The following is a 24,933-nucleotide window of genomic DNA, read 5'->3' on the forward strand; positions in this document are numbered from 1 at the left end:
CTTGAAACTCCTCCACCTCAGTTCTTTTAGGAAAGAGTTTCCTCATCTGTGCAGGTATATACTGTGATCCTCACTGCAGATCATTTTGTGCTTGCTCAGACACTGCTTTTTTTAAGGTTTAAACAGCAGTTACAGTCATGGCTTCCCAACTGAGAGCACTAAGAGTAGCTGGCATTTCTGGGGACTAAGCTGAAGGCAGTTGGTGTTTGATGTTATTCTGTCAGCCCTTGGGAGTAAATGAATGTTTATAATTACCATGTCCACTCCCATTACACAGAATCTTCCCATGCATGCAATGGGAACCTTAAGCTCAGAAGTGGTCTTGGAGCCAGGCAGCACTCATCTAACCAAGCTTACTTATTTTCTTCTCAAAATATGCATGTGAAGGTGCTGGTTTACTACTTGCATGTTGTGTCAGAAAAATAAACTACTGAAATTTTATACAAGCATATACCAAGATGCTGTCTGATTCTTCTTTAGTACTTGCAGTACTTTTTATGAATTGTGTTGTGCAACAGCAACTATATGACCATGTAAGATTCAAGCCTGAGGCAGATAATTTTTTTTATAGGTAATGTAAACAGATACTTCTCTTCTTTCTTTTGACTCCAAATAATGTCAGTGAATGCTCAGTCCAGTATATCTGACCTACATCGTTTTCTCTGGTACCTGGGGTTTGCAGTTAATGATGTCTGATGCAATTCCTGTAATTACAAAGCCTTCTGCTTGGCTTCTTTCTGAGTCAGGAAGCCAGTAACCTTCAGGAACTTCACTGCATTCACCTGAATTTCTTCATACTTCTTTTAGCCACAAGTAACATGAAGGTGGTCTTAAAATATACACTCAACATTAGTGTATGTCTTTGAAAAAGTACACCATTGTCTCTGTTTTGCCTGGTATTTAGTTGTCTGCAAGTGTTAACTCTTATACTGAGATGGTCAGATTCATGGAAATGTTAAGGTCAGCTAACTGGTGTGAAATCTGGAAAAAAGAATCCTTCCTCATTCTCTTTTCCTTTCTTACTAGGTAAACTGGTCCGATCTTTCAGTAACATGTGTAACAAAAACACACCAGGAGCTTCAGGAATTCCTGCTAAAAGTATGTATTGAAATAGAAGAGTAGTGTTTACACATCAGGTTTATAACGCCAAAAGTAGTCTAGGACAGTTGTGATATCTGGGATTTAATTACAGAAGCAAAAGCATGCTACCAGATTTGTGTACTTCACAATTGTATTAATCTTTTAAATCACGTATATTGTGATGGAGCAGCTTGACAGATGAAGAAGCTCAACAGAATATTTGGGGATTTTCCCAGGAGGAATCATTTTGTCTCATCTGAAATTGCTGTTATAATTTTAATTGAACTACCATAAAACTACCAGATGAGTTTTTAGTATTCCTCATAGAGTTAATGTAGGTACAAGCACTGATCATTTAGAATGACCTTAGAGTATCGTTTGTTGTTTTTAATTAATGAGGCAGAGCCATGAGCATAACAGTTCTCAATTTTACTGTTGTATTCTTCAGTAGAACAAAGGCAGGCATATTCACTATCACAAGGAGTTAAAATTGAGGAAAATCTAGCAACTACCTGTGCGTGTTTAAAAAAAGTGAATGTTCTCTAAGTTGTTCTTCCCTCTGCCCCAAGCAGGGAATGCATTTGTGTGCGTAGGCCACACATAGGCCCCATGAGTGTGATGACCTCGAATTGTGTGTTTCATTGCCAGTGTCTTAATATTTTGGGTTCCACCTATTCTGGGAAATTCTGTATTTAAACTCCTCACTGTTCAGGGGATTAATGAAAAAGCTGTTTTGAGCATAATTTGATGGCATCTGGTGTTCTTAACCACAGTGTTAATTGCAAGTGGAAAGCCAGTTACTGTACAAAGGTCTTGTTCACTCTTTCAATGCTCAGCATTATATGCTTTCCAGCATTGTAGAAATGAAGCAGTGAGTATTCACTGTTGCTTTAATCTAGTTGGAATATCTAGTCCCAAGAGTTCCCAGACCTTGGTTTGTGAGGATTTGAATTATGGATGGCATGTGTGGTTGCAGATGGGGTGTCCCACAACATAGGGTACGTGCATCTGCTCCTGAGGAGAACCTTAAAAGCAGGGCTGTCTTACAGGATCCCGTGCAGCTCTGGTATGAGTGACCAGCTGCATGCCTCCTGTTCTCCTGCCTGTAAAGCAAAGACAAACACCAGATTCTGAAGTGGACTCTCTAATACCTACTTGCTGCCAGCAAGAGGAGAAGCCAGGAAAACAGGATCCAAAATACAGAGCCGTCCAGTTTGACTGATGGCAGCTTTTCAGATGTGGAATGTTCCATGTCCTGGCTTGACTGCTCCAGCAAAGTCTAGATATATAGAAGATGGGAAGGACAGCCACAGGCTGTTCTGTCAAGAACGTGCACAGCTGAGTTTGTTTTGGTTCAGTAGCCTTAAGTAGAAAAGAGAGAATTGTTGAATCAAGCAGGATAAAACTTATGCAAAACACTGTAGAAGTAAGAATGCTGTTCAGTTCATATGCACTTGCAATTTAGCCAGTCTGCATGGCATTGTTAACTAGTACGCTCTATTTCCTAGCAACAGAAAGACAGGAAAGAAGGCTCGAAATATTTGTTAGGGTTGATAGGAGTAAGATAACTGTAAAAATTGTTTCAGAATAGAAGCATCAATGGGAAAAACTAAGGTAGTAAATGGAATAACTTTGATAATTCATATTTAAAGAGCACCTTCTCTTGGGTCATAAGCATAAAAAGTTCCTTGCGTGTAGGAAATTACCCCTAATAAGCTTGTAAGTAACAAGGCTGTCTCATTACCTGAAGTTAAGAACTTAAAAAAGTTCTGGTTGTTTCCAGAGACAAATCTAAATACAAAACACCACGACAGGAGGTTTGCTTATCACCATGCTTCTGCAGTAGCTTTTTGGTACCTTTTGGTTAATACTATTTCTTAAGTCAGAGTTCCTCAACACCGTATATAAAAGCCAAAAAGGTCAGTTAAGAGCAGCTGCCTTAAGCACTTCTTTCTGTTTTTTAGAACTAATACAGTTTAGGTGCTATAACACTGTACTAATCTGATACTAACAGCACCTGCCTGTCTGGATTCCAGAAGTTCCCTTTATGTATGTTACCAAGCAATTATCTACGTTAGATATAGTGTCTCTTTATTAGTAGCACTTCATTCAGTGAAAGGATTACTTAATGCTTTGCTGTTATGCTGCTAGCAGGATGAAATATCCAGCTGGCACTCTGGATTGTGTGTATTCCAGATATGCAAGAGGAAGATGCTGTTCTAGTGTAAATTACTTAGTGCCGTTGATTTTAACTGATGGCAGGTGTTAACCAGATTAGCAACACAGGAAAAAAAAAACAGTTTGCTATGGCAGTTTACCTTGAATTGCCCCAGAATTGAAAACTTTGTTGTTGTTTATTAATATAAATTAACAAATTTAATCAACTTTAATGTACTTTGGAAGGTTTAAATGTGAAAAATCTTTGTTCTAGGGAATATTTTTCATTTAAAATAGACATGTTCTTCAGTAGCAAGAATTTTGCCTTCTGAACTATGACATCAGAAGACCTCACTTCGTAATACTGGCACTGGAAGCAGTTACAATGACTTCCATAAGAGGTTTCAGTGTTGATGGCAGCTGGAGAGTGGCTTGCTGCTATTGATTAATCTCAGTATTGCCCACGGAAGTGTAGTGTATTATATAATTGAAACAGTCTCCTTTCTACCCGTTTCTTTAAAATAATTTAATGTAGCTAAGTTATGATAGTAAGTACAGTGCATTCAGTCCTCCCTGGTAATTTTCTAATGTTATTTTCCAACCTACTTTCTGTGTGTGAAAGATTTAAAGAAACAAATCAAAAGAGGCAGTAAATTACTATGGAAGGGAAGATGGTATTGGTAATTTCTGAATGTAGTTCTCTCAAATAGAGCTTTAAATTGTCTTAGACGTGGATTTGATGTCAGGATTTACAGCAAAGTGTTTCTCCAGCAAAACTAAATTATGATGATTTGTTGTACCTTTGGTCTGTAAATTACCTTACTCAAACTGGAACAATAGACTTTCTTGTTGATACCAAAAGGTATAAAGACTAATGGTGAACGAATACAGTCTTTAAAGTGTCAGCTACTCATTTTTCACATTAATCTTTTTCTCAGCTCCCGAAGGAACTGTCTTCTGAAGCATTTGACAAGACTATTTTAAGAGCACTAAATCAGGGTTTTCAGAAGAGGGAAGAACGAAGGCATGCTGATCTTGAGCCCATAATCAGGTAAATATTGTAGCAAATCCATCACCTGAAAAGTGATTTAAATCAAACTAGCTGGCTTTTAGGGACAGTGGAAATTCTGCTGCCTAAAAGCAATTTGTGAATGGGCAGGCAGTGAAAACAGATACTCTTGACACTTTTTTTCCTTTAAATTGAGACTTTTATTAAACTGTAATGAGTTACTTCTTCAGAAGTAATCTGAAAATATTTGTCCTGAGCAGCAGTATATAGCAATGATTGGCACTTCTGCAAGGGTCTTGCCTCCATTATACAAGATTACATTTAGAAATACTAGAAACAGTAACTCAGAGCACACATGCTCTAATTTTATGACAGGATAGAGTGAGATAACAAATTTGGAAAGAATAAACAGTGATAGTGAAACGTATATAAAATTAAATGTATCTCACACATTTGTAAGAAAATGGCCCTTACCTCATAACCTACTATTTAGTGATGAGAGTGCTTGCTGGTATGTGGGATGTGTTGGTTAAATTCTGTAACTCAGAACAGCAATATGAATTTGTATGTGCCTCTTTCTTCCCCCCCCCCCCCCCTACAGATTCCTTGTTACATTTGTTCTTTTCTGTCAGGGTTGTTCAACCTTGTTCAAAACAAATTATTCGTCAGATTAGGCAGTATCTCAAGTTAGGGTACTTGTTGAAGAATCAGGCACCACTTTTTGAGCTCCTGCTCAGAACGTACTATGGGTCCAAGCATATCAGGTCTTTGGGTTTTGTCTTAATAGCTTAGTTAAAGAAGATACAGAGCTGCTGGTGCCTCAGCCTTTTCCTTCCCAATTCCCTTTTCTTCTGATCTGTAATATTGTCTGTCTTTATTGGCTTGATTGTCAAGCCAAAACCTAAATCTGTGCAAACAATTTTGGCTAACAAACATTCTGGTTTCAAATTAACAAACTTGTTAAATAGAGGTTGACTGAAGAGAATGTACTACGGTAATACAGAAAGGTTGTGAAGCCTCACTGCACAATAATTAGAAACCCAAGAGACTGAGGATAACCTTTGAACATATCCAACCGTGTCATAGTATGGCTCTATAACTACAATTTGCAAGTTATGTTTTGATTATATTAGAGTGCTACATGAATAATCTCATGAAAATAGCATTACTGTGTACAAATTTAATTTTCTTAAGAGTGTTGGTTTAGCATAAATATATACTTATTTGGGGGTCCTAAGTATGTGCCCAGTTCCCAAAAATTGCTCTCCCTTGCCCCACCTCCAAAAAAATAGAGCTGGATAGTGTTTCCTGGCAAGCAATAACTGAAAACTTGTTCTGGCATGTAAAAGCCATTCATTCTTGACCTGTTTTCTTACCTGAAGCTAGTAGAATTTGTCACAGACCCCTTAAGAACAGACTTAGACCAGTGCAGAGCAATGTGGAGAATCCCACTCTTTGTGCTCTTAGAGATAATTATGAAACTCAAATGCTGACATTATAGGTGAATTAAACTTTGTATTTAACCAAGTAAGTGTGTTTGAGGAAGAGGTGCATTGTATCGGAAAACTAAATGTGTTCTCAAAAAAACCCCAACTTTTTATGAAGTCCAGTGCTTTTTGACTCAGTCCAAACTCTGATAAATTGTTGCAGGTGGCTAAAATGTTTGAATTGGGATGGCTTAAAAGCACATGTCTTTTACATTAAAAAAAATTCATCATACCAATTTCCTGTACAGGCTGTTACACTGGCACTGAACAGCAAAGCTCAGAGTTTGGACTTCTTAAGAACTGACCGCTTTGCTTTTGAATGTACTGTAGTAGATTTTTGTCTTCTTTCTATGGAATATTACTTACAGTTTTACGAATTCTCACTTAAATTTCAGGCAGCTATTTTCAAATACATCACAAGCTTTTCTGCAGAATCAGAGAGTATACAACTTCTTCCAATCAATTTCATCAGAATCTTTGCACACTCACAGTAAGAAATATTCTGTTTTATGTAACAGTCTATAAAAAGCTATTCTTTCTGTTGTGTCTAATTACAGTTTTGTAATTATGTATTCATGTTACATTGTATTCTACTGGTCATGTTTGAACTTCCTGCCAATGAATAGTTGCTTCAGCAGATATTCTGAGATGCAGATGCTTTTGACAGTGGGAATGGGCGATGTAGCATCAGCTTGTGTTTGGTTTTTTTCTTTCTTTACCTCTGCACCATCATACTATTAAAATAGGTAATTATGAATTGAGTAGGTGCAACAGTTTGGGACTTTTTCCTTTTAAAAAGATCTTAAACTTTTGAACAAGAAGCTTGAGCTGACCCAAAAAATCACATCTGTTTTTGATTTGGTTTCTTTTATAGATGAACCATTTGTCTCGATACTTAAACTAAGATTCATTTTGGATACATAGTACATAAATGATGGGATAGCCCTAATTTCACAACATACAGAATCTTGTTCAGAGCATTTGAATTGCAGAGATTCCTTGGTGGTCCTCTTACCTACTTGTGCATTAGAAATTGTTTGTGCGACCGAAGCTTAACTTCTCTCTATGGATGCCTTAGGATGTGATCTTCGTTTCTGTTGAATCTTTTCTTCTTTCAGTACATGTTATAGTTAAGGCACTGACTGTGAGGCCGCTGCCTTCAGAAGTTGCAGAAGATCTTTGTAAGGAGTTGAATAAGTTAAGAGTTTTCGAACAGACTACTCATAGGACCTTGGAAGAAAACAGAGTAATGATGGCTGACTTTAATTTGAGATGATATATGTGATCTGTGACAAATGTATTCTTTGCATGATGAGATAGGGCATTGTGATTAGGATAGAAGTTGTAGGTAATTTTGTGACTTTTTTTTTTTTTTTAAGTAACACTTGGGACATTCTTACATGGCAGTTTCATGAAAATGTTTAGTTAATGGTGTCCTGGATGGTTGTGAAACTGGCTGGAATTTACTGCTGTGAAAATTCTGACAACTCTGTTGTATTGAAAGGTTGCATGTGTCTGTATATTACATCTAGGTGGGAAAGACTTGCAAGTGCATTGTTGTACATGATGATAATTTGAAATGGTCTGAAAAAGAACCAGTGCCGGGTTCCATCACAACAGACTTGACTGGGTTAGTGCAGGGCAGAAATTACCTGCAGGGTAGGTAGATCAGAATGGTAAAATGGACAAATGTCAGTTCTGCAGGAAGTCTTACAGATTATAATGTGATCATAAATGGGAGATAACTTTAATAATAGTAAGTAAATAATTGGGTACATGAAAGTTCAACAGGATTTGTCAGATATGATAGATAGGATAAGGAGCTTGAATTGTTTGGCAGAGAGGAGGAAAGACTCCAATGGAAGATGACTTAAGTCTTCAAATACCAGAGGGTCATGATGTAAAGAGGGTGATCTGATGGACGAGATAAAAAGGACTGGGCTTAACTTACGAGGATGACTAGGACCAGGGGCAGGCAAGAATCTGGTGATTACCAGACAAGTCCAAAGCAGTGAGGCAGGTCTGAGGTCAAGGCAGAAAAACAAGTCAGTTGGTTAGGGTTAAGAACAACATCAACAAGGGACATGGTCAGTCACAAGCATAGCTGCAGTGCACCCGGGCGAGGGCCTGAGCTCTCAACCCAAAGGATGGGGACACCCTGGATGAGGCCACTGCCAGTTCTTTTCCCAGGAGTCTCACCCAAAATTACAGAATGGCACTGTATCGAATTGAATCTTGAGCACAGGCAGGTGAAGCCCTTGGGAGGACAGGGGAAGAGGTTGCAAAGCCCATTGGCGTGGTTCAGGACCCTGACACTGAGTTAGATATTAGACGTTTCGTGAAGACAGTGCAATAAATTTAAGCATAGTTGATTTTCTTTTGAGAAGGGGGACTGGGTGGCTTGTCCGGGGTAGCTCACAATCACATTTCCTATGATGCAGGGTAACAGAAGCTGTACTAAGACAGAAGTACTCACCCTGCTTATGGCCAAAGTCACCACAATTAAGTGGCTCATGATTTTTTGGGTTTTTTTATTGATGGCCTCTGTGTTTTTCTAGGTTTCCTGTTTGTGATTCCTGGAATCCTGCTAATACTTGCAATTGCAAGTTAGCCCATGGTGGTGTATTTCAAATGTGGTGATAGTGTTGGGGGAGGGGGAGGAAGTGTATCTTTAAGGAAAAAAATCTCATCGTAGTTCTCAAATCAGATGTGCAGAATTAATTGGCAGACAAAGCATTTGTGGCTTAAATTGGTCTTCAGTTGCTATTTAGATTTGGGGATAAAGGTAATATCTCTTCACAGAAATAGAAAAATACTCTTTCCAAAGAATATGGTTTTAGTAAAACTTGTGTGGAAATAAATTCTGTGTTCAGTGAAGGGTCTTTATACCTTAAATAATACTTGGGATCTCACACTGAATAATATATTCAGTGAGCATAATTATGCCACCATGGTTCCATTAAGGAGGAAATCAATGACACTTCTCCAGGTTGGAGTAGACTTCTGATTCCAGCAGACTGTATTACAGCATGGTCTCTGGGGATTTAGTATCTTCAAAACAGACAACATTCGGAAGGATCTTCCTATCAAAGTTTCAAGCTCCTAAGCAGCAGCTCTCATGCTTTTACCTGCACTAACTTGGAACTTTTTGAGAGGGAAAGAGTAGACTCATAGAGTTAGATTCATTTCCAAACTAAGTCTTTTTTCAGAGCAGGGCAGTGCTATTTTTGCAACAAAACTGTAAATATTATTGCCACTTCTTTTTACATCCTGTCTGGCATAAAGAAGCAAAAATTGTGCATGGAGACTATGTTAGATGCACTAGAAGACTTCAGCCCAAATTAGGTCTCTTTCAGCAGGTGAATGAATTGATAATGGGAGGAGTGTAACTTGTTGCAGAAGAATTCTAGTAACAGTTGTTGATCTCCTTGCGTTTCCTGCTGTAACACAAAAAGATTATTAAAAAAAAAATCTGAAAGGCAGGATAATAGGAGTATTTCTAATACTATCATCACAATCCAAACCTTTTAAAATGGCACCATAGCTTTAAAATTGTTTTGCACACTCCTTTCTTCAAAATAAAAGTATCTCCATAGAGCCTTTGCTCTTAGAGATGGCCTGCTTTGAAGGAGATGATGATCAAATTACTGCCACGTGCAAACCAGTAAGTTCAGTCTTCCATTTCCCCAGCTTCCAGTTTAGTGCAAGCATTCAGGAACTGTCTAGTTGTTCAAGATCTATAAAGTTACTACGTGAACTTTATTCTCTGCAGGTAACTTACAACCCTCTTTGAAGACGGTTAAGGCACCAGAACACTTCAAGGAGGACAGTTCAGAAGCTTCAAGTCAGGAGGAAGGTAGTTGTGTACTCAAAGGTGGTTCTTCTCTGAGAAATTTTACCACACTCAGTTCTGGAAATCATACAGTTGGCTGATTTCTGCATTGGTACAAAGTTGAGAGATGTGGATGAAATCTGCTATGTAAATGAAGATTTTTTGGTATACTTCCAGCAGTTTCCTTAGGAGGTTGCTATATAATTCAAGGAGTGGGAGTGTTTGTAGACAGCTCGGAGGCAGAAGTTCACAGCTGTGTTGAGCAACCAGGAAGATATATTCTACAGTTTACTTAAGCCAAGATTGTTTGTACCTTTTCATGTCTTTACATATTCTTCAGTTACCAGGGTTCAAAGTTGAGTACACTATTTCAAGAGTGGCAGACAGTTTTGCATTTAATGTGCCGAATTTGTCTAGCTTTTAGTTTTACACAGAAAGGATGTTCAGGTTTCCCTCTTATTCTTAACCTAGGCTGCTTTTGTACTCTGGACTGTTTGTAAGGACTGTTTGGGACTGTAGTGAGTATTGATTACAGTCTGAAAGCTGGTGTTTTCCAAATACCTCAAAAACAGTTCATATGAGGAAGCAGCGGCCTAGTGGCTGGTCAGTAATTTCATTCTGAAAGGAGTGGCAAGCTAGTTTTGCGTTCTTTTCAGTAGCGAGCAAGTATAAGGTAGGTGGAAAGGATGAGAAATGGGACTAATAGGTGAACATGGACCACTGAACACTTACACTGACACCACTGTTAACCCCGTTACACATCAATAACTAATAAGAAGCTTGCAGTTGATCTTATATGCAATCAGTTATCCACATATGCAGTTCAGACAGCTTTTCATTTTTTAAAAAAATCATTACTATATTCTTCTTTAGAGTTCAGAACACACAAGTAAATTTACAGTATATTTGGAAATTGCCCAAATAGCATTTTGTATACTGTCCTCAAAAAAAAAAAAAGGCATTCTGAATGCATTTGTATTATTTTAGTGAAATGCTATCAGAAGTTTAAAAATTGTGATTTTTTTTTAAGTTTGTTTTTTCAAATCATAATTTGGACTTATGTGTAGCATTGAGGAGTTCAGGCAAAAAGGTAGCTCCAGGAAGGCTACCTGTTCATCAACAGGTAGAATTAAGAAAAGTTGCTGCTGTTAAAATTTAATGGGTGCCTCAAAGAAGAGTTGGCTGTGTCTCTGAAGTTCTTGTTTCTTGTTTGAGGCAGTGTCTCTTTTTGTCATGTGTAATTTGTAAAGCTTTACTTGCGTAGTGAATTTTGAGGTTCAGAATATAATACTTCTGTCTAAGACTTGTCTTCATTCACGATTTGGAATGTGTGATGTAGTTCTGAGATGGATTTTAGCAGTTCAGAAAAAATTACAAAAGTCTGTACTTCTCTGACTGAACGCTTTCTTCTCTCCATCCTTTCACACTGGGTGATACTCAGTCACGCATTTAGTCCTTAGGATTAAATACAGAGGTGAGCAAACATAAACAGTTGTTATAGTTGCTATTTTTCTGTTTCATTCTTTTATGAAATGGAAGGTAAAGAGTCTTGATTACACTGTGTACAAACTGATCTGTCTTCTATGCAACAGTTAATTTCAGCACTGTAAATTAACCCTAGCGTATTTAACAGACATGTCTTCTACTAAGTGTTGGGTAGTGATGGGAAGATGAATTTGTTGAACTGACCTAAAAGAGGAAATAGGAATTGCTGTTGAAATTATGCTTTAATTTTTTTCCAGATGTAATGCAACACACAGCAGTTCACAAGAAACATAATGGAAAAAGTCCTGTTGCCAAGTAGGTACTAGAATGTAATGTGTCCACACTGCATTTCTGAACTTCATTTTTCTAGTGCTTTGAGAGTATGAGTTTCCTTCCAGATTAAAGGTTGTTAGTAGGGGTTTTGTTTGATTGTGGTGGGGTGTTCTTGTTTTATTTTGTGTTGTTTCAGAGGCATTATTAACTTAATCCGTATTAAGAAAATATTTCAAATGATCATATTTATAAGTCTTTTTTCCTGAATTTTGTAAGTCTTCTCTGCTTGGGTAGATATTTTGATTTGTGTTTATAAGCCAAGTAACATAAATTTGTATTACATGTATTTTTCCCATGTGCATGCATACACTAAAAATTTGCAGTGCTGTTGATTTTAAGATTTTCTTCAGTGGCTTCAAAGATGACCTCGTAGGAGAAGGTAGTCCATTCTTCCCCTTGCTTAGTAGCAAAAGCATGTAAACCTTGCTGGTTTATGTCCATTGTACATTAAGGTAGTTTATTGAAGTTGAGAGGTTGGCCCCTGTGAACTTCAGAAAGTTCAACAAGGCCAAGTGCAAGGTCCTGCACGTGGGTCAGGGCAATCCCAAGCACAAATACAGGCTGGGCAAAGAATGGATTGGGAGCAGCCCTGAGGAGAAGGACTTGGGGTGCTGGTGGATGAGAAGCTCAGCATGACCTGGCAGTGTGCATTTACAGCCCAGAAGGCCAACGGGATCCTGGGCTGCATGGAAAGAAGCATGGCCAGCAGGTCGAGGGAGGTGATTGTCCCTCTGTGCTCTGCTCTCCTGACCCCCACGTGGAGCACTGTGTGCAGCTCTGGGGCCCCCAGCGTAAGAGGGACATGGACCTTTTGGAGCAAGTGCAGAGGAGGGCCGTGAAGATGATCAGAGGGCTGGAGCACCTCTCCTCTGAAGTCAGGCTGAGAGAGTTGGGGTTGTTGAGGGTGGAGGAGAGAAGGCTCCGGGGAGACCTTGTAGCAGCCTTCTAGTACCTAAAGGGGGGGCCTGTAGGAAAGCTGGAGAGGGACTTTTTACAAGGGCTTGTTGTGATAGGACGAGGGGGAATGGCTTTAAACTGGAAGAGGGTAGATCTAAATTGGCTATTGGGAAGAAATTCTTTACTGTGAGGGTGGTGAGGCCCTGGAACAGGTTGCCCGGAGAAGTTGTGGATGCCCCATCCCTGGCAATGTTGAAGGCCAGGTTGGATGGGGCTTGGAGCAACCTGGTCTAGTGAAGGGTGTCCATGCCCATGTCAGAGGGTTTTGGAACTATGTAATAGTTAAGAAGGTCCCTTCCAACCCAGACCATTCTATGATTCTATATATGCTTTCAGATATGAAGTAGATAATGTGAATTTACCTATTAACATATTTTGACCAGAAACTTTAGATATGTTTGCACATAGTTGTGCAACTGTATTAAGAGAAAAAATGGATACAAAATTTATTGTGGTTTACAGTTTTGTTCTCTGTTGTTTTATCTGTAGAATGTATTTATCTTTGGGGGGGGGGGGGGGAATTACCTGGAATTACAATAATTAGAATATAAACATAGCACAAAAGTGTTGATGATGGTTCACAGATCTTTTACGGAAAAGATTCCTGTGAAATTACCGGTTGGACAACTTAGTGATTTGTTTTATAACCCGCCTACTTACTTTCAGCTTGCATTTCTTCAAGAGGAGAATGTCATCTTGACAAAATCTCCGATTATACTAGTGTATATATAACCTACTATGAATTCATAAGAGTGGCAACCAAACTTACTAGCGTATAGTTACATCATTTTCTTATTCGAAGTATAATAAAGTACACTAAAACTGACAGTAGGAGGGCATGGGTTTGTACAGTATATGAAAAGTGTATAGGTCTGTGTGCCCTGCTGACTCTGTCAGAACTCTGACTGTTTTTCCAGCAGTCTTTGTTGATCAGTGCCCTCAGACCTAGTTAAATATTGCTTCTGACCAGCTGCTAAGAGAAGCTTCAGTGGAAAGAATTATAAAGTCCAAAGTAAATGCCAAGTGCAACTCCCCTTTCCCAGCACTACTCAAAACTAGCAATCCTGAAGGTAAAAATATAAAGCAAGACACCTATTTTGAAATTCAAACAAACACAACTGCAGTATGATCTGTAAGTAGCCATGCTTTCCTTTTCTTAAATATGGTGAATTCTGAAATAAGGATTACAAAGTAATTCCAGGTTTGATTTTCATGATGAGGAAGAAGAAAGGTGAATTCGGAATACATTTCTATCTGGAAAATTTCCCCATGTCTAGTGTGAAAAAAGCAAACAAAAAGACTGTTTGAAATATCGATGGAACCTCTTCTCTCAAGTACTGTTTCCTACAAATTCTGTTCTGAGTTTTGCCTCAAATTAAAGTAGGCGAATGAGAAAGGAACTTCAGTTATGTTCAGATCATTAGTATAACTTTAGAGCACAATAACTCCTGTAATTACATTTTTTAAATCTCTTGAGAATTTGTAGAGTTTTCTGAAAGCAAAATACTGCAGTTTCCCAACGTGATGCAAAAAATGTGTGTGTTGGTGAGAAAGCCTGCAAGTTTGTTCGCAGTGGCATAACTTTTGTTTTTTCCTTTCAGCAGCACTAGCAGTGCAAAATGTTCTTCACTGGATAGCCTTAACATACAGCACTCTGAGCAAAATGGGGTAATGGACTGGAGAAGAAAAAGCTGTATTGTCCAGCAGCTCCCAGAGCACTGTACAAACCTACTTGACCAGGTGCGTTGCTGGATTTTCTTTACAGTAGTATTCCGAGGCACTTCAGAAGGCTGTCCACTACACATGATTAAATTTAGGTTTAAAAGATGAAGAGCCCTGCTAAAATTGTACAAATAAGTGTCAAAGTTCAAGTTGCTACTGACTTACCTGGATTAGAAAAAACTCGTAATTACTCACCACTGTCTTAAAGTTGCATATTTTGTTTATGAATTTGTAAATAAAATTTCCCAGGAGGTTATAAGTAATCAGAAAAGTCTGATGTTTGATTTCTAATCAGACACTTTCCTATTACTGTAACATATTGTCATCAGGGAGAATTTCAGAACACCTGGGGAATTTCTGTGTTATTCCAAGGAAGAAACTAGAAGCTCTATTAATAACTAAACCATATTCATGCTACAGTAGGGACAACAGGTTAATATTCTTTCTATTTTATCTGCATTATCTAAGTAACTTAAGTATTAGTCTTTGAAAAAGTTAATAGCAAGATGCATATAAACTTTGTGAGATTTGTGTCTCTTCAGTAGTCAATTCTGGTGTGAGTATAGTTGAGAAGAATATTTATAAATAAAATCATCTATTGAAATTGGGAGAAGGAAGGTTGCTCAGTGCTTATATCTGAAAAGCCTTGAACGTTAGAATTACCTGATATTAGTCTTACTCTAGAGAATTTGGCTATTGATTATTATGTGGGGAATAGCAAGCCAAACAAAAACAGTTTCTTCATTTCACAAAGCAGGATAATGAATTGAGATTTGCTTCTAAAAAGCAAATGGGTAGACTGCATCAAAGCTTGAAATATGGCAAGCTTGATGCAAGAAAAAAATTAATACGCTAAAAAAAAAAAAAGCTGCTTCCTATTTAAAGGATGTCCAAATACAGTATGTTTAGCCAGAGATTATTTCTGAGTTTTCACAAATTTTACTCCTTTGCCAAATATGAGATATTACTAGCAGCTAGTAATAGTATACTTAAATAATTATGCACGTTATGTTTTTTCTTACATGCTTCTAGGCTGTATTCCAGAGTTTAGTTTAGCAGCAGGCTCAAGTTTAAGGCTGTGTACCTGCTTTGTCACTATGTAAAAATAATTTTCCACATGTATTTCTCATCCCCCAATCATCAAAGAATTCCACTTAAATCAGTTTTAAATTCTGTAGCCCCTTAAGCCTTGCGAGTAGCCTTTTTAGCCGGTATGTGATGAAACACATTTGGGTTTATTCTCAAGAGGAAAGACAGCATGCAAAACAATAATATTCTGACATCTTCAGAATATTTGCAAGTAGTAATTTGCTGAGTATTTTGCTCATAATGGCATAAACACAAAACCAGATGCATTATTCTAAAGGCCAGGATGCACTGTACAAGTAGTTGTTTGTATGGTTGTAACACCTGTGAGCGCCCTAGTCTTGGACTCACGGACCTTGTCAGTCTGTAAAGGGGGGGGGGGGGGGGGTGTTGGCTTTTGTGATACAAATTCTGTTGTTTGACTTGCATCTTTGTATTTTCTGTCTAGCATACAGCGGAAAAACGTCTGTCTACAGTAAGCAAGAAGAAAGGAAAGCCACAGCTGGAAAAGTAGGTTTCCAATGTAACCAGTAATCCAGAAACAAAGTGTAATGCATTCACTTTGATAAACAGAGTCTACATCAATTAGGTGCTTTGTTTTGCTGTTGTGAAACAAGAAATAACATAGTGTGAAGCCAGTCTACATAAAAATCCTTATTTTCTGAAAAGAAGTAATTTGAAAAATAGAATGTAATTGTACACATTCATTTCTTGAAATGTCAGTTGTAATTTAGCAAAAAGATAAAGGAGCAGAACTAGGTTCTTAACCGATATGGAATTGCTTTTTTTCCCCGTATATATTTATTTGAAAGTTAAAAGACGTAAGGCTGTCCAGAAAACACTCAAAATCAAATAAGGATTGACGGCAACCTTTAATATTACCCAGTGGGTGGTAACTTGCTGAAATACTTTATCGAAGATAATCTGCACATCAGAGAGCTTCAGAAATTCCTGTGGCCTACACAATACTGCATTGTGAGGAAGTGAAAATATTTCCACCCTTTCCTACTTCCAATTTGACTTTGCCATTTTGTTACTCTCTAGCCAGATGCTTTTATGCTGGTCTGGTTTGTAGCTGCGTTGTACATGTCATCGTTCAAAGATGATTTCAGTATCAGCTGCACCATTTCTTTTTTTGTGTTTTCTTTTTTAGATCTATATTTATAGTGTTTAGTAACACTGCTTGCAGTTTAGTTCCTCGTATCCTGCACTAAGAGCCTTTACGTATTTATTACCTACATTTGTTGTTACACCTCCTAAATATAACATGTCTGGCCTGGAGTCACTGCCTTTGTTTACAGTGGCATTATATGTTCATTCATGGTTGGTTATTTGTGCTCATACATTTGAAAAAAAACCCATGAAAATTATTTACACAGGGAGAAAGCAAAGAAAACTGACTGCCGGTTGAATAACAGGACTAATGGAGTTAGAGTTGCAGCGTCACAGCACATCCGTACAGGGACAGCAAAAGGTAAGATGGTTTTTGGCAGGTTGTTTTTAGGAAACAGAATTTCCATCTTTGCTGGTTTATTCATTGTTCTGCTGTAAAGGGGAAATTGCAAGTCCAAAATCTGTTTTGTTGCAAGTCAGCATGTTGGCTGTCCAGTCTGTTCTTTGACTTGCTGTATAGAACGTGCTAGACTCAGCCTTCTATATGCAGTTGCGTAGGGTGTGTTTCTTTTTGTGCGTAACTGGAAGAATACTAGTGAAGTCTCCATAAGTTGCCTTACATGGAGGAGTAGTTGCAGAAACAGTTACCGTTGAACTACTTCTATATAAAATTTAGCTGTCCGAGTGTGTGGAGGTCCAGCAGTTCTCTTTGCAGCTTACTAGTTTCTTCAGCTGTTCTGGAATGGTCCATGAGGAACCTGTATAAAAGCCCTCTGGTGCGAACCATTGCTGAACTGTAGTGTGTAAACCAAGTCACTACTGAGCTACAACACAGAACTGTGTGTGCTACCCTGACAGGGTTTTCAAGTTTGGGTAATCCAACAAAATCCAGTGTCTACGCCAAGGCTTGTGTATATCAGTCAGTTAGAAGACAAAATGGTGTTTGTGTTCTTTCAGTAAATTGAGTCTCCAAGCTTTATCGCAAATTTCTGAAGGGCTGCTTTACCCATTGACCTTGCCACCTTGATATTTTCTAAGCTCCCAGTAGCAGTTGAGCCTCTCTGATACTTCGCTCTCATGAAGAAAGCCAACAAAGAACTTGCCTTGTTCTACACCACCTAACTGGCATAAGTGTTGAAAAGACTCTTTCAGAGTGCCTTGTCTGGCTCTTGCTTCCACTTGGGGTACAGTCTTGATTAAGCTTTCATTCTTTCTTCTCATTGCTTCTCACCTTTGGGAGTTGCAGGTGGATTCCATTCTGAATTATTGTCATGTGTTTTGTGTGCAGTTTTTGTTACCTTCTACAAACAGTATTTGAGTAAAACTTTTAAGGATTTATGGTTCACAAACTTAGGAAAACCAGGACAATTTTAGAAAGCTATAGCTGAGGTCTGTACAAGCAGAAAACATGCTCTACAGAACAGCTTTGCTGCGTACTTTTTTGATTGATTGCTGTTCTTGCTGGGCAAAATGCGCTGAGCTTACTGAGCTTTTACGAACGATGATAACTGTAAGAGGTGCAATTTTGTGTGACATAGTGCAAAGTTAAATAGGGAATGCTTCGCCATAGGAGTTCTGTCTGCTTACTAGCCACTACTCTGCAGATGTGAAATTGCCTGCCTGACGATGCTGTTGGGCAGTTAAGGCCACTTCAAGAAGAAACTGCAAGCCACAGAGGCTGGAGGCAACCAAGTCCTGTCAGAGATGAGCTTTCTGCCTGTGTGTTTGTGTACAAACATCAAAATGTCTTTTGAGAAAAACTATTGGAGACATAGTCTAAAGAAAAAAATCCAAGTTGCAGTCTGAATCTCTGCCTGGTTTTATATAGCCAGTCTTGGTTTGAAATGTTCTATTTTGAGGCAGTAACTCTTCAACTGCATCGTGTTTCCTTCTGTTTTTTTCTCCCTATTTTTAGCTTTTCTGAGGCATTGGTTAGTTACACTTGTAACTTTGAAGACTTGATACTTAGCAATTAGCACTTTAGACTCTCGCTTTCAGTGATGTGAGGTTGACACTGCTGCTCGAGGTTATATTAGATATTTAAAATACTTGTTAAAATAATTTGACCAATGACGGGTTTAATCCAGGAAATTATTTCAAGAATTAAAGCATTTTTGATTATTTCCTCCAGCCTGTTCAATTTGCAGTAGCAACAATAAATTGTTTAATAAAGTATAAATAAAATATTAATTTATTAGAATCAATAAAGTAAATAGTGTTCTAATTTTTGTCCTGGAGTTTAGCCAACCAAGGTTTTGGGGTTGGGGTTTCCTTGAAGCTAGTGTCTGGCGTACATTCTGAGAGGGGGTGGATCTGTCTTATTCCTTCACCTGTGAGGCTGAACTTGTAAACCAGAACATACTAGCTACCCACCCTGAAAGCTGGTTTCTAGGAAATGAATTTCCCATGATCCCGTTCAGAATTTTGAAAACAACTTTACACTTTTTTTTAGTTCATCTCTTTTTTAAAAAAACAGGGTTTTTTGGTAGTTTGCTTAAAGCGCTTTCTGGAAGAGTTAATCATAAAAGGTGTATTATTTTGATGTGGCTTCCTGAGTTACCTTTCTGCCTTTGCTGGTATGACCAAGGAGTATTACATCTCTTTGAATGGAAGTGTTTGGCTGCTACTATTCAGAGGAAATGGCTGCTCAGAGAGGCTGTGGGGTCTCCTTCCCTGGAGACATTCAGAGCCCACCGGGATGTGACTGCAACCTGCTCTGAGTGAACCTGCTAAACGCAATGGCCTCCAGAGGTCCCTTCCAACCCTGACCATTCTGTGAAATAATTATTATTGTAGTGCAATTTGGTATGAGCGTCACAAAATTTATGAAGGGTGATCATTCTTTTCCCAACTCTGCATTAAATATCATTTTTCAATGTTACCAAGGATTCAGTCATTGCAAATTTAAGGTCAAAGACCAGTCCTGAATGCTGGCAGTGGGAATGCTAGGAGTACAGGGCACAGATGCAATTAAGTAGGAACAAACAATGATGTAAACTAGTGTGAGATGTGAGCAAACCAAAATAACCTCACTTGCGTATACTGAGATTAAAAATAAAAATGCCAATTTTTATTTTTAGATCTGAATTTGGATGCTGGATCTGGTCATGATACATGTGGAGAAACATCATCTGAAAGTTACAGTTCTCCTTCTAGTCCACGACATGATGGGAGAGAAAGCTTTGATAGTGAAGAAGAAAAAGACAGAGGTTGTATTTATGGAGAGTGTGCATGAATTTTTATATTCCTAGACCAGTCTCTTCCTTGTATTGATTTTAGTTAGTGTCCCAGTTTTATTGGCTGCTTTTATTTCTGAACCAGCCACAGAATACATTTTGCTTTGTAGGTTTCACGACTGGATGGTTTGAAAGCTTCTAGCAAATAGTAGAACTGTTTAAATACTGCTGAGTTTTAGACAGCTACATACATGTAGTAATTTTCTGACCTCTGGCGTAGCACTGTCAAGAAATTTCAGCAGTACAATAATGGGAAAATCTTTGGCATGAAAGGGACTGGGTTTATACTGAATTATGTGTGGCAGGTCTGAGAGGTCCTTCTTTTTGTGTTGACAGTTTAATTTGCTACTCCTTCCGAATATGTGTAAGCTGCGTTAATGTCTTTCTAGGTAGATGCAAATTCCTAATTCGGTCTGTGTCCCGCTCTTCATATTTGCAGATACACACAAGTCAGAGACACCTTGATATAGGCAAGCGAGGGGGATTGACCTAGCTTGATTTGGATGAATGAAAATATCCCCAAGTTACTGTAGTTCAGGAAGGCGTAGCTGTCATTTGTGTCGTCAGACTTGGGAAGTTTTGTATGGGTAAATGAGCCCTGGGCATCGCTCTGTATTGTTTTAGATTCATTCGTGTGACTGATAAATGCTTTTGTCTCCACAGATACAGACAGCAATTCTGAGGACTCTGGGAATCAAAATACAACCAGGTTTACAGGTTACAGTGCTGTCAGTTCATCAAATATGAACAAATCATCTGCTCGGATCTCTTCAGTGAATAATGAAAACGGAAGCCTTTCAGAAGATCCCTTGAATGCAAAGTTTCAACATATTTCCTTCATGCCTGCCTTACACTGTGTGATGCACAGCGCTGCCCAAAAGCCTGAAGCGGTTGTCCCACCACCCATATCTGCAGATGGTAAAACAATGGGGATGCTCGTTACCACGCCTGTTGCTGTCTCGCCAGTGAGAGAGTCTGCAAATTCACCTCCTGGTGGAATGGGCCCAGTGACCTCTGGTGAACCTGAGAAACGCCTTGAGCTGATGGCTTCCCCTTTGCCAGTCCCATCCACTTTCCTTCCACATTCTGTCCAGCCTGGTAGCCCTGCTTTGCATTTGGCAATACATAGATTGAAAATGCCCTCTCCACAGGGGTCATCGGAAAGTTGCACAGTTAATGGACCACAGCAGCCAACAGGAAACTTAAATATCGGATCACCAAATACTGCCTTTATCCCAGTCCACAATCCAGGTAGTTTCCCAGGATCCCCAGTTCCTACTACAGATCCCATCACAAAACCTGCATCCCAGGTGGTAGGACTGAATCAAATGGTGCCTCACATTGAGGGAAACCCAGGAGCAATCCCTCAGCCTACCAATCTAAAGGTAGTTCTTCCAGCAGCTGGTCTCTCCACAGCAGCACCGCCACCTCCACCAGCCTCATACGCTTTGCCAGGCAGTCCTCATGCTAGCAGTGTGTTGCCTAACCAGAATACAAACGTGCTAAACACTGTAGCAACTTCCTCGCCGCCTCAGTCAGCTGCTTTAGGTGTTGGTCAGGTCCAGTCCACTGTTCCTCCTGCAATACCTACACACACGCCAGGCCCTGCCCCTAGCCCGAGCCCTGCTTTAACACACAGCACTGCACAGAGTGACAGCACATCCTACATAAACGCTGTTGGAAATAACAACACTAACGGGACAATGTTACCTCCGCAGCAGTTGGGATCTGGGCCTTGTGGTTCTTGTGGACGTAGGTGTAGCTGTGGGACCAATGGAAGCCTTCAGATTAATAGCTATTTTTATCCTAACCCACTTCATGGACAAGTCTACAGAGTTCCATCTTTCTTCACTCTGCCATCACTTTGCAATGGCAGCTACCTCAATCAAGCACATCAAAGCAATGGAACACAACTTCCTTTCTTCCTGCCTCAGTCTCCATATGCAAACGGGCTTATGCATGACCCAGTGATGGGGAGCCAAGCCAACTATGGTATGCAGCAGATGGCAGGATTTGGGAGGTACTATCCTGTATATCCAGCACCTAACGTAGTTGCCAACACAAATGGGTCGGGACCCAAGAAGAATGGGAACGTTTCATGTTACAATTGTGGTGTAAGTGGACACTATGCGCAGGACTGTAAGCAGTCATCCATGGAGGCCAGTCAACAAGGTAATCATGATAACTCCCAGCGGACTTGCTTTTGAGTTTAACAGTTTCTCTTTACCCTTTTGAATGTGCTGTTTCTGGTCTTGCCGAAAGGTGTGCGTGTGTGCGTATGTTTTGTGTAAATGGTTGTGCACTAGTGACCTGCTCTAAAACTGCAAAGTATGTTATCTCTGCCTGAAAATTTTGTAGAACAGTGCAAGGGAATGGAGTTCGCAGAGTGAAGTTGCAAATGAGCATGGTTTGGAGCTGGGAAGTCACACTGTATCAGTCCTAAATTGTCGTTCTTTTTTCACTGGCTGGTTTTTGGCATTATGTTGAGACTTGCATGTTGTTTCAATTTTTTCATTCCTGTTTAGTGTTTTTTTGGAGAGAAGTCATTGGCAAAAAGCGAAAGATATCAATTGCTGTCTATGATACAAACCTGGATTCTTAAAACTTGTGAGAATTTAAAAAAAAACCAACTGACTGGCCATTTGATAACTTTTCTAAAGCTTACCTTTGTACCATCAGCCATCCTTGTGTGCCCTATCATGCAATACATAAATGAAACATGTTTTAACTTTTCAGACATGTTGCAGCACAAAGGCAGAAACAATTGGAACTAAAAATCAAAGGAACGGCTTCAGTCTTGTACGCCATTTCTCTCTCCATCCAGAAGAATGGGGGAAGAGTGCAGTGTTTGCATGGAGCATAAACCATTTTTGATTCTTGGCCTGTGCCCATTCTGACTTTACTTGTTTGATTGGACAGGGACAGGAGAGACGAACCTTGTTAGGGGTTGTCTTTTCTTTGCATTTTTCCAGTCAAGGTAAAGTCCCACATCTACGGTCGATACCTTTTTTTAAACATACAGGTTTAGCAAGCAGATGAAAGAAAATAGCATAAAATCTTAGGACCTACTTTAAAAGGACGGGAGGATGATAGTGCCTTTTGACGAGCATGTCCATTTTGATACCTTGTAGTGGTTTTGTAATCCATTTTAATTGTGAGCAGTGACTTAGTAGTTCTCTTTCCTGTTTTAGGCACTTACAGACTGAGATACGCACCTCCCCCTCCCCCTTCCAATGATACCTTGGATTCTGCAGACTGAAACAAGTAAACATTGCCTACTTAAACTGAAGCTTGGGAAATTGAGGGAAGGTGTGTGCGGGGGGAGGTGGGGGGGTTGGTCTTGTGTTTTGGGACATTCCCGGTTTTATATTCTTTTGGTATTTTTCATTGCTTTTGCACCTCTGTTCCATACAAAAGAAGAAAGCTGAGTCCCTGGTCTCCTCCTGGTTCTACAAAAGGCTTGCGTAATGCATGTAATTCAAACACACAGCCAAACAATCAAAAAGAGCATTCGAACCATGCTTTTGCACTGAAGACTTGAGACATGTGCAATGTTTACTGCATTTTTTAAAAAAAAAGTCCTCTGACCTCTGACATCACTGGTGGAGCAGCCATATGGTGAAAGAAGAAACTTGGTCATGTTCCCCACCACAATCTTCTTCCCTCCCTCCCTGTTCTCCTTATGCTGCTGTTTTATTTTCTTTCCCAGTTTGTCCACATGGATTTGTTGGACTTGCATGAGTGTTTAGCAGTTCATACAGACCCTGCCCGTACTCTAAATTAATGCTCATGAATTGAGGGGAGATGTTCAAACGTCCTATTAGGAGAGTCCAAAGGAACACGCAATCCTGTATGTGTACTATATGTGACAATAATATATATACACAGCTCTTGAGAGTCCCAAATAAGTGAAAATACATAGAGCAGGAAGGGGATGAAACTGTATGGACTGGAACAGATTTAGAAAAACAAATGAGCTTAAATTGACAAATTTTTCTTCCATTGTAGCTTTTTAGCCTGTATGTTCAGCAACAAAGGTGACAAAAATGGTATGAATGTTGTACTCAGTGTGTTTGCATTTGTAATGAACATTGACAGCATTTTTTCCTTTTTTAAAGCTATTCTACATCGTGTCAACACAGAATGAACATTACTTGATTGAATATTTTTTCCTAAACTATTACAGTGTTGCATTGTACTTAGAATGTAAATGTTTTATTTCAAACTGAACAAAAGCTATGGTTTTCTACAAAATAGTCAGGTATTAGTATTAGAACCTGTCTACCAAATAGCAAAGTCACTATTTTATAACAATTTACCACTATGCGTAATTACGGTATAATGTGAAAGACTGAAATGAGTGTTAAGATGGTATTAATCATGTCAGTATCATGAGTAAGTAAGTTTAATGCTGCTGTATTTTTTATTTTATTTTTAAAAGCCAATATATGTACTAAATTGCTTCCAGGTAATATTTGATTTCCTAAAGTGCACTGAGGTTATCTGGAAGATGAGTGTATTTTTTGACTGCTGCATCCAACACCGATGAAAAACTACCACTGTATATCCATAGGGTTTGGCATTCCTCACAGTTCATGGCAGAAGTGTTTTTTCTTAAAATCAGACCTGGTGTCCAGTAGAGGGATGAAATAAAATCGATCTTTGGTTCAGCTGTCTAATAAATTGCTAAACAAACAAAAAACTTGAAGAAAAAAAAAAAGCTTGATTACTACATTTCTTCATAGGTAGCATTTATATTTATAGCACCAGTGTACATTTTGAAACCTTTTTCTTGGAGGGGAGGGGGGAAATGGGGAGGGAGGTAGATGAAAGCTTTAATTTAAAAAAAAAAAAGTTTAAGTAGTAAATGAAAATTATTTTGATTAAAATTTTTATTTGATCTGGGTATTTTTGGACCACTTGAAATGAATGAACTGCGTTTGAGTTGAAGTGAGGGTGTTAAACCACCAATGGACTTGTATTGTGAATTACCTGCCAGTTGTACTTTATGGAACTTATTTTATGATTTAAAATACTGTACTGTAAATAGGAGGTATGTTACCTTCTCTTTATTTGTATGTTTACCATATACTTTGATATTTGAAATGTACTGGAAAGGTCACTTATATTTCTAGAAGAGATTGGATTTTATGCAACCTTTTTCCTTGAATTAACAGCAATAAAAAAAAGAAAAAAAAGTACCTGTGTGTAAGTGCCGTGCTTTGTCACTGAGAGCAATGAAATAAGTGCGATGCTCTGCCTCTGGGTATAGGTGTGGGATTGCAGAAGGTTTTGGCAAGCCACTATTTTGCTTGGAATCTGTTAGACAAAGCTGAGAGTATTTAACTTGAGGTAAAGTCAGTCTTGTATCTGAAGTCAGGATAATGTATCTTGATTAAAACTTCATTAAGATAGATGGATCTCTTGGAAGAAAGA

The 24,933-nt window shown here is 38.8% G+C and overlaps 1 protein-coding gene across 4 annotated transcripts in view; it reads left to right on the top strand.

Annotated features, from left to right (window-relative positions):
* ZCCHC2 (zinc finger CCHC-type containing 2) overlaps positions 1-24,698 on the top strand; it is a 47,338-nt gene extending 22,640 nt beyond the window's left edge. The window contains exons 4-14 of one of the 4 annotated variants that reach the window (XM_005434854.3): positions 1,027-1,098; positions 4,176-4,288; positions 6,129-6,223; positions 9,506-9,589; positions 11,308-11,365; positions 13,945-14,080; positions 15,597-15,658; positions 16,528-16,622; positions 19,342-19,470; positions 20,161-21,669; positions 22,689-24,698. In XM_005434854.3, coding sequence (XP_005434911.2) covers positions 1,027-1,098; positions 4,176-4,288; positions 6,129-6,223; positions 9,506-9,589; positions 11,308-11,365; positions 13,945-14,080; positions 15,597-15,658; positions 16,528-16,622; positions 19,342-19,470; positions 20,161-21,669; positions 22,689-22,756 — 2,421 coding nt within the window. In that variant the 3' untranslated portion in view covers positions 22,757-24,698. Of the gene's footprint in view, positions 1-1,026; positions 1,099-4,175; positions 4,289-6,128; positions 6,224-9,505; positions 9,590-11,307; positions 11,366-13,941; positions 14,081-15,596; positions 15,659-16,527; positions 16,623-19,341; positions 19,471-20,160; positions 21,670-22,688 lie in introns of all 4 variants that reach the window. The other 3 variants (XM_055704234.1, XM_014276554.3, XM_027799233.2) reach the window with 3 other exon arrangements.
* The last annotated feature ends 235 nt before the right edge of the window (positions 24,699-24,933 follow it).

Source organism: Falco cherrug, chromosome 3 (genome assembly GCF_023634085.1).
Source record: "Falco cherrug isolate bFalChe1 chromosome 3, bFalChe1.pri, whole genome shotgun sequence".
NCBI lineage: Eukaryota > Metazoa > Chordata > Aves > Falconiformes > Falconidae > Falco > Falco cherrug.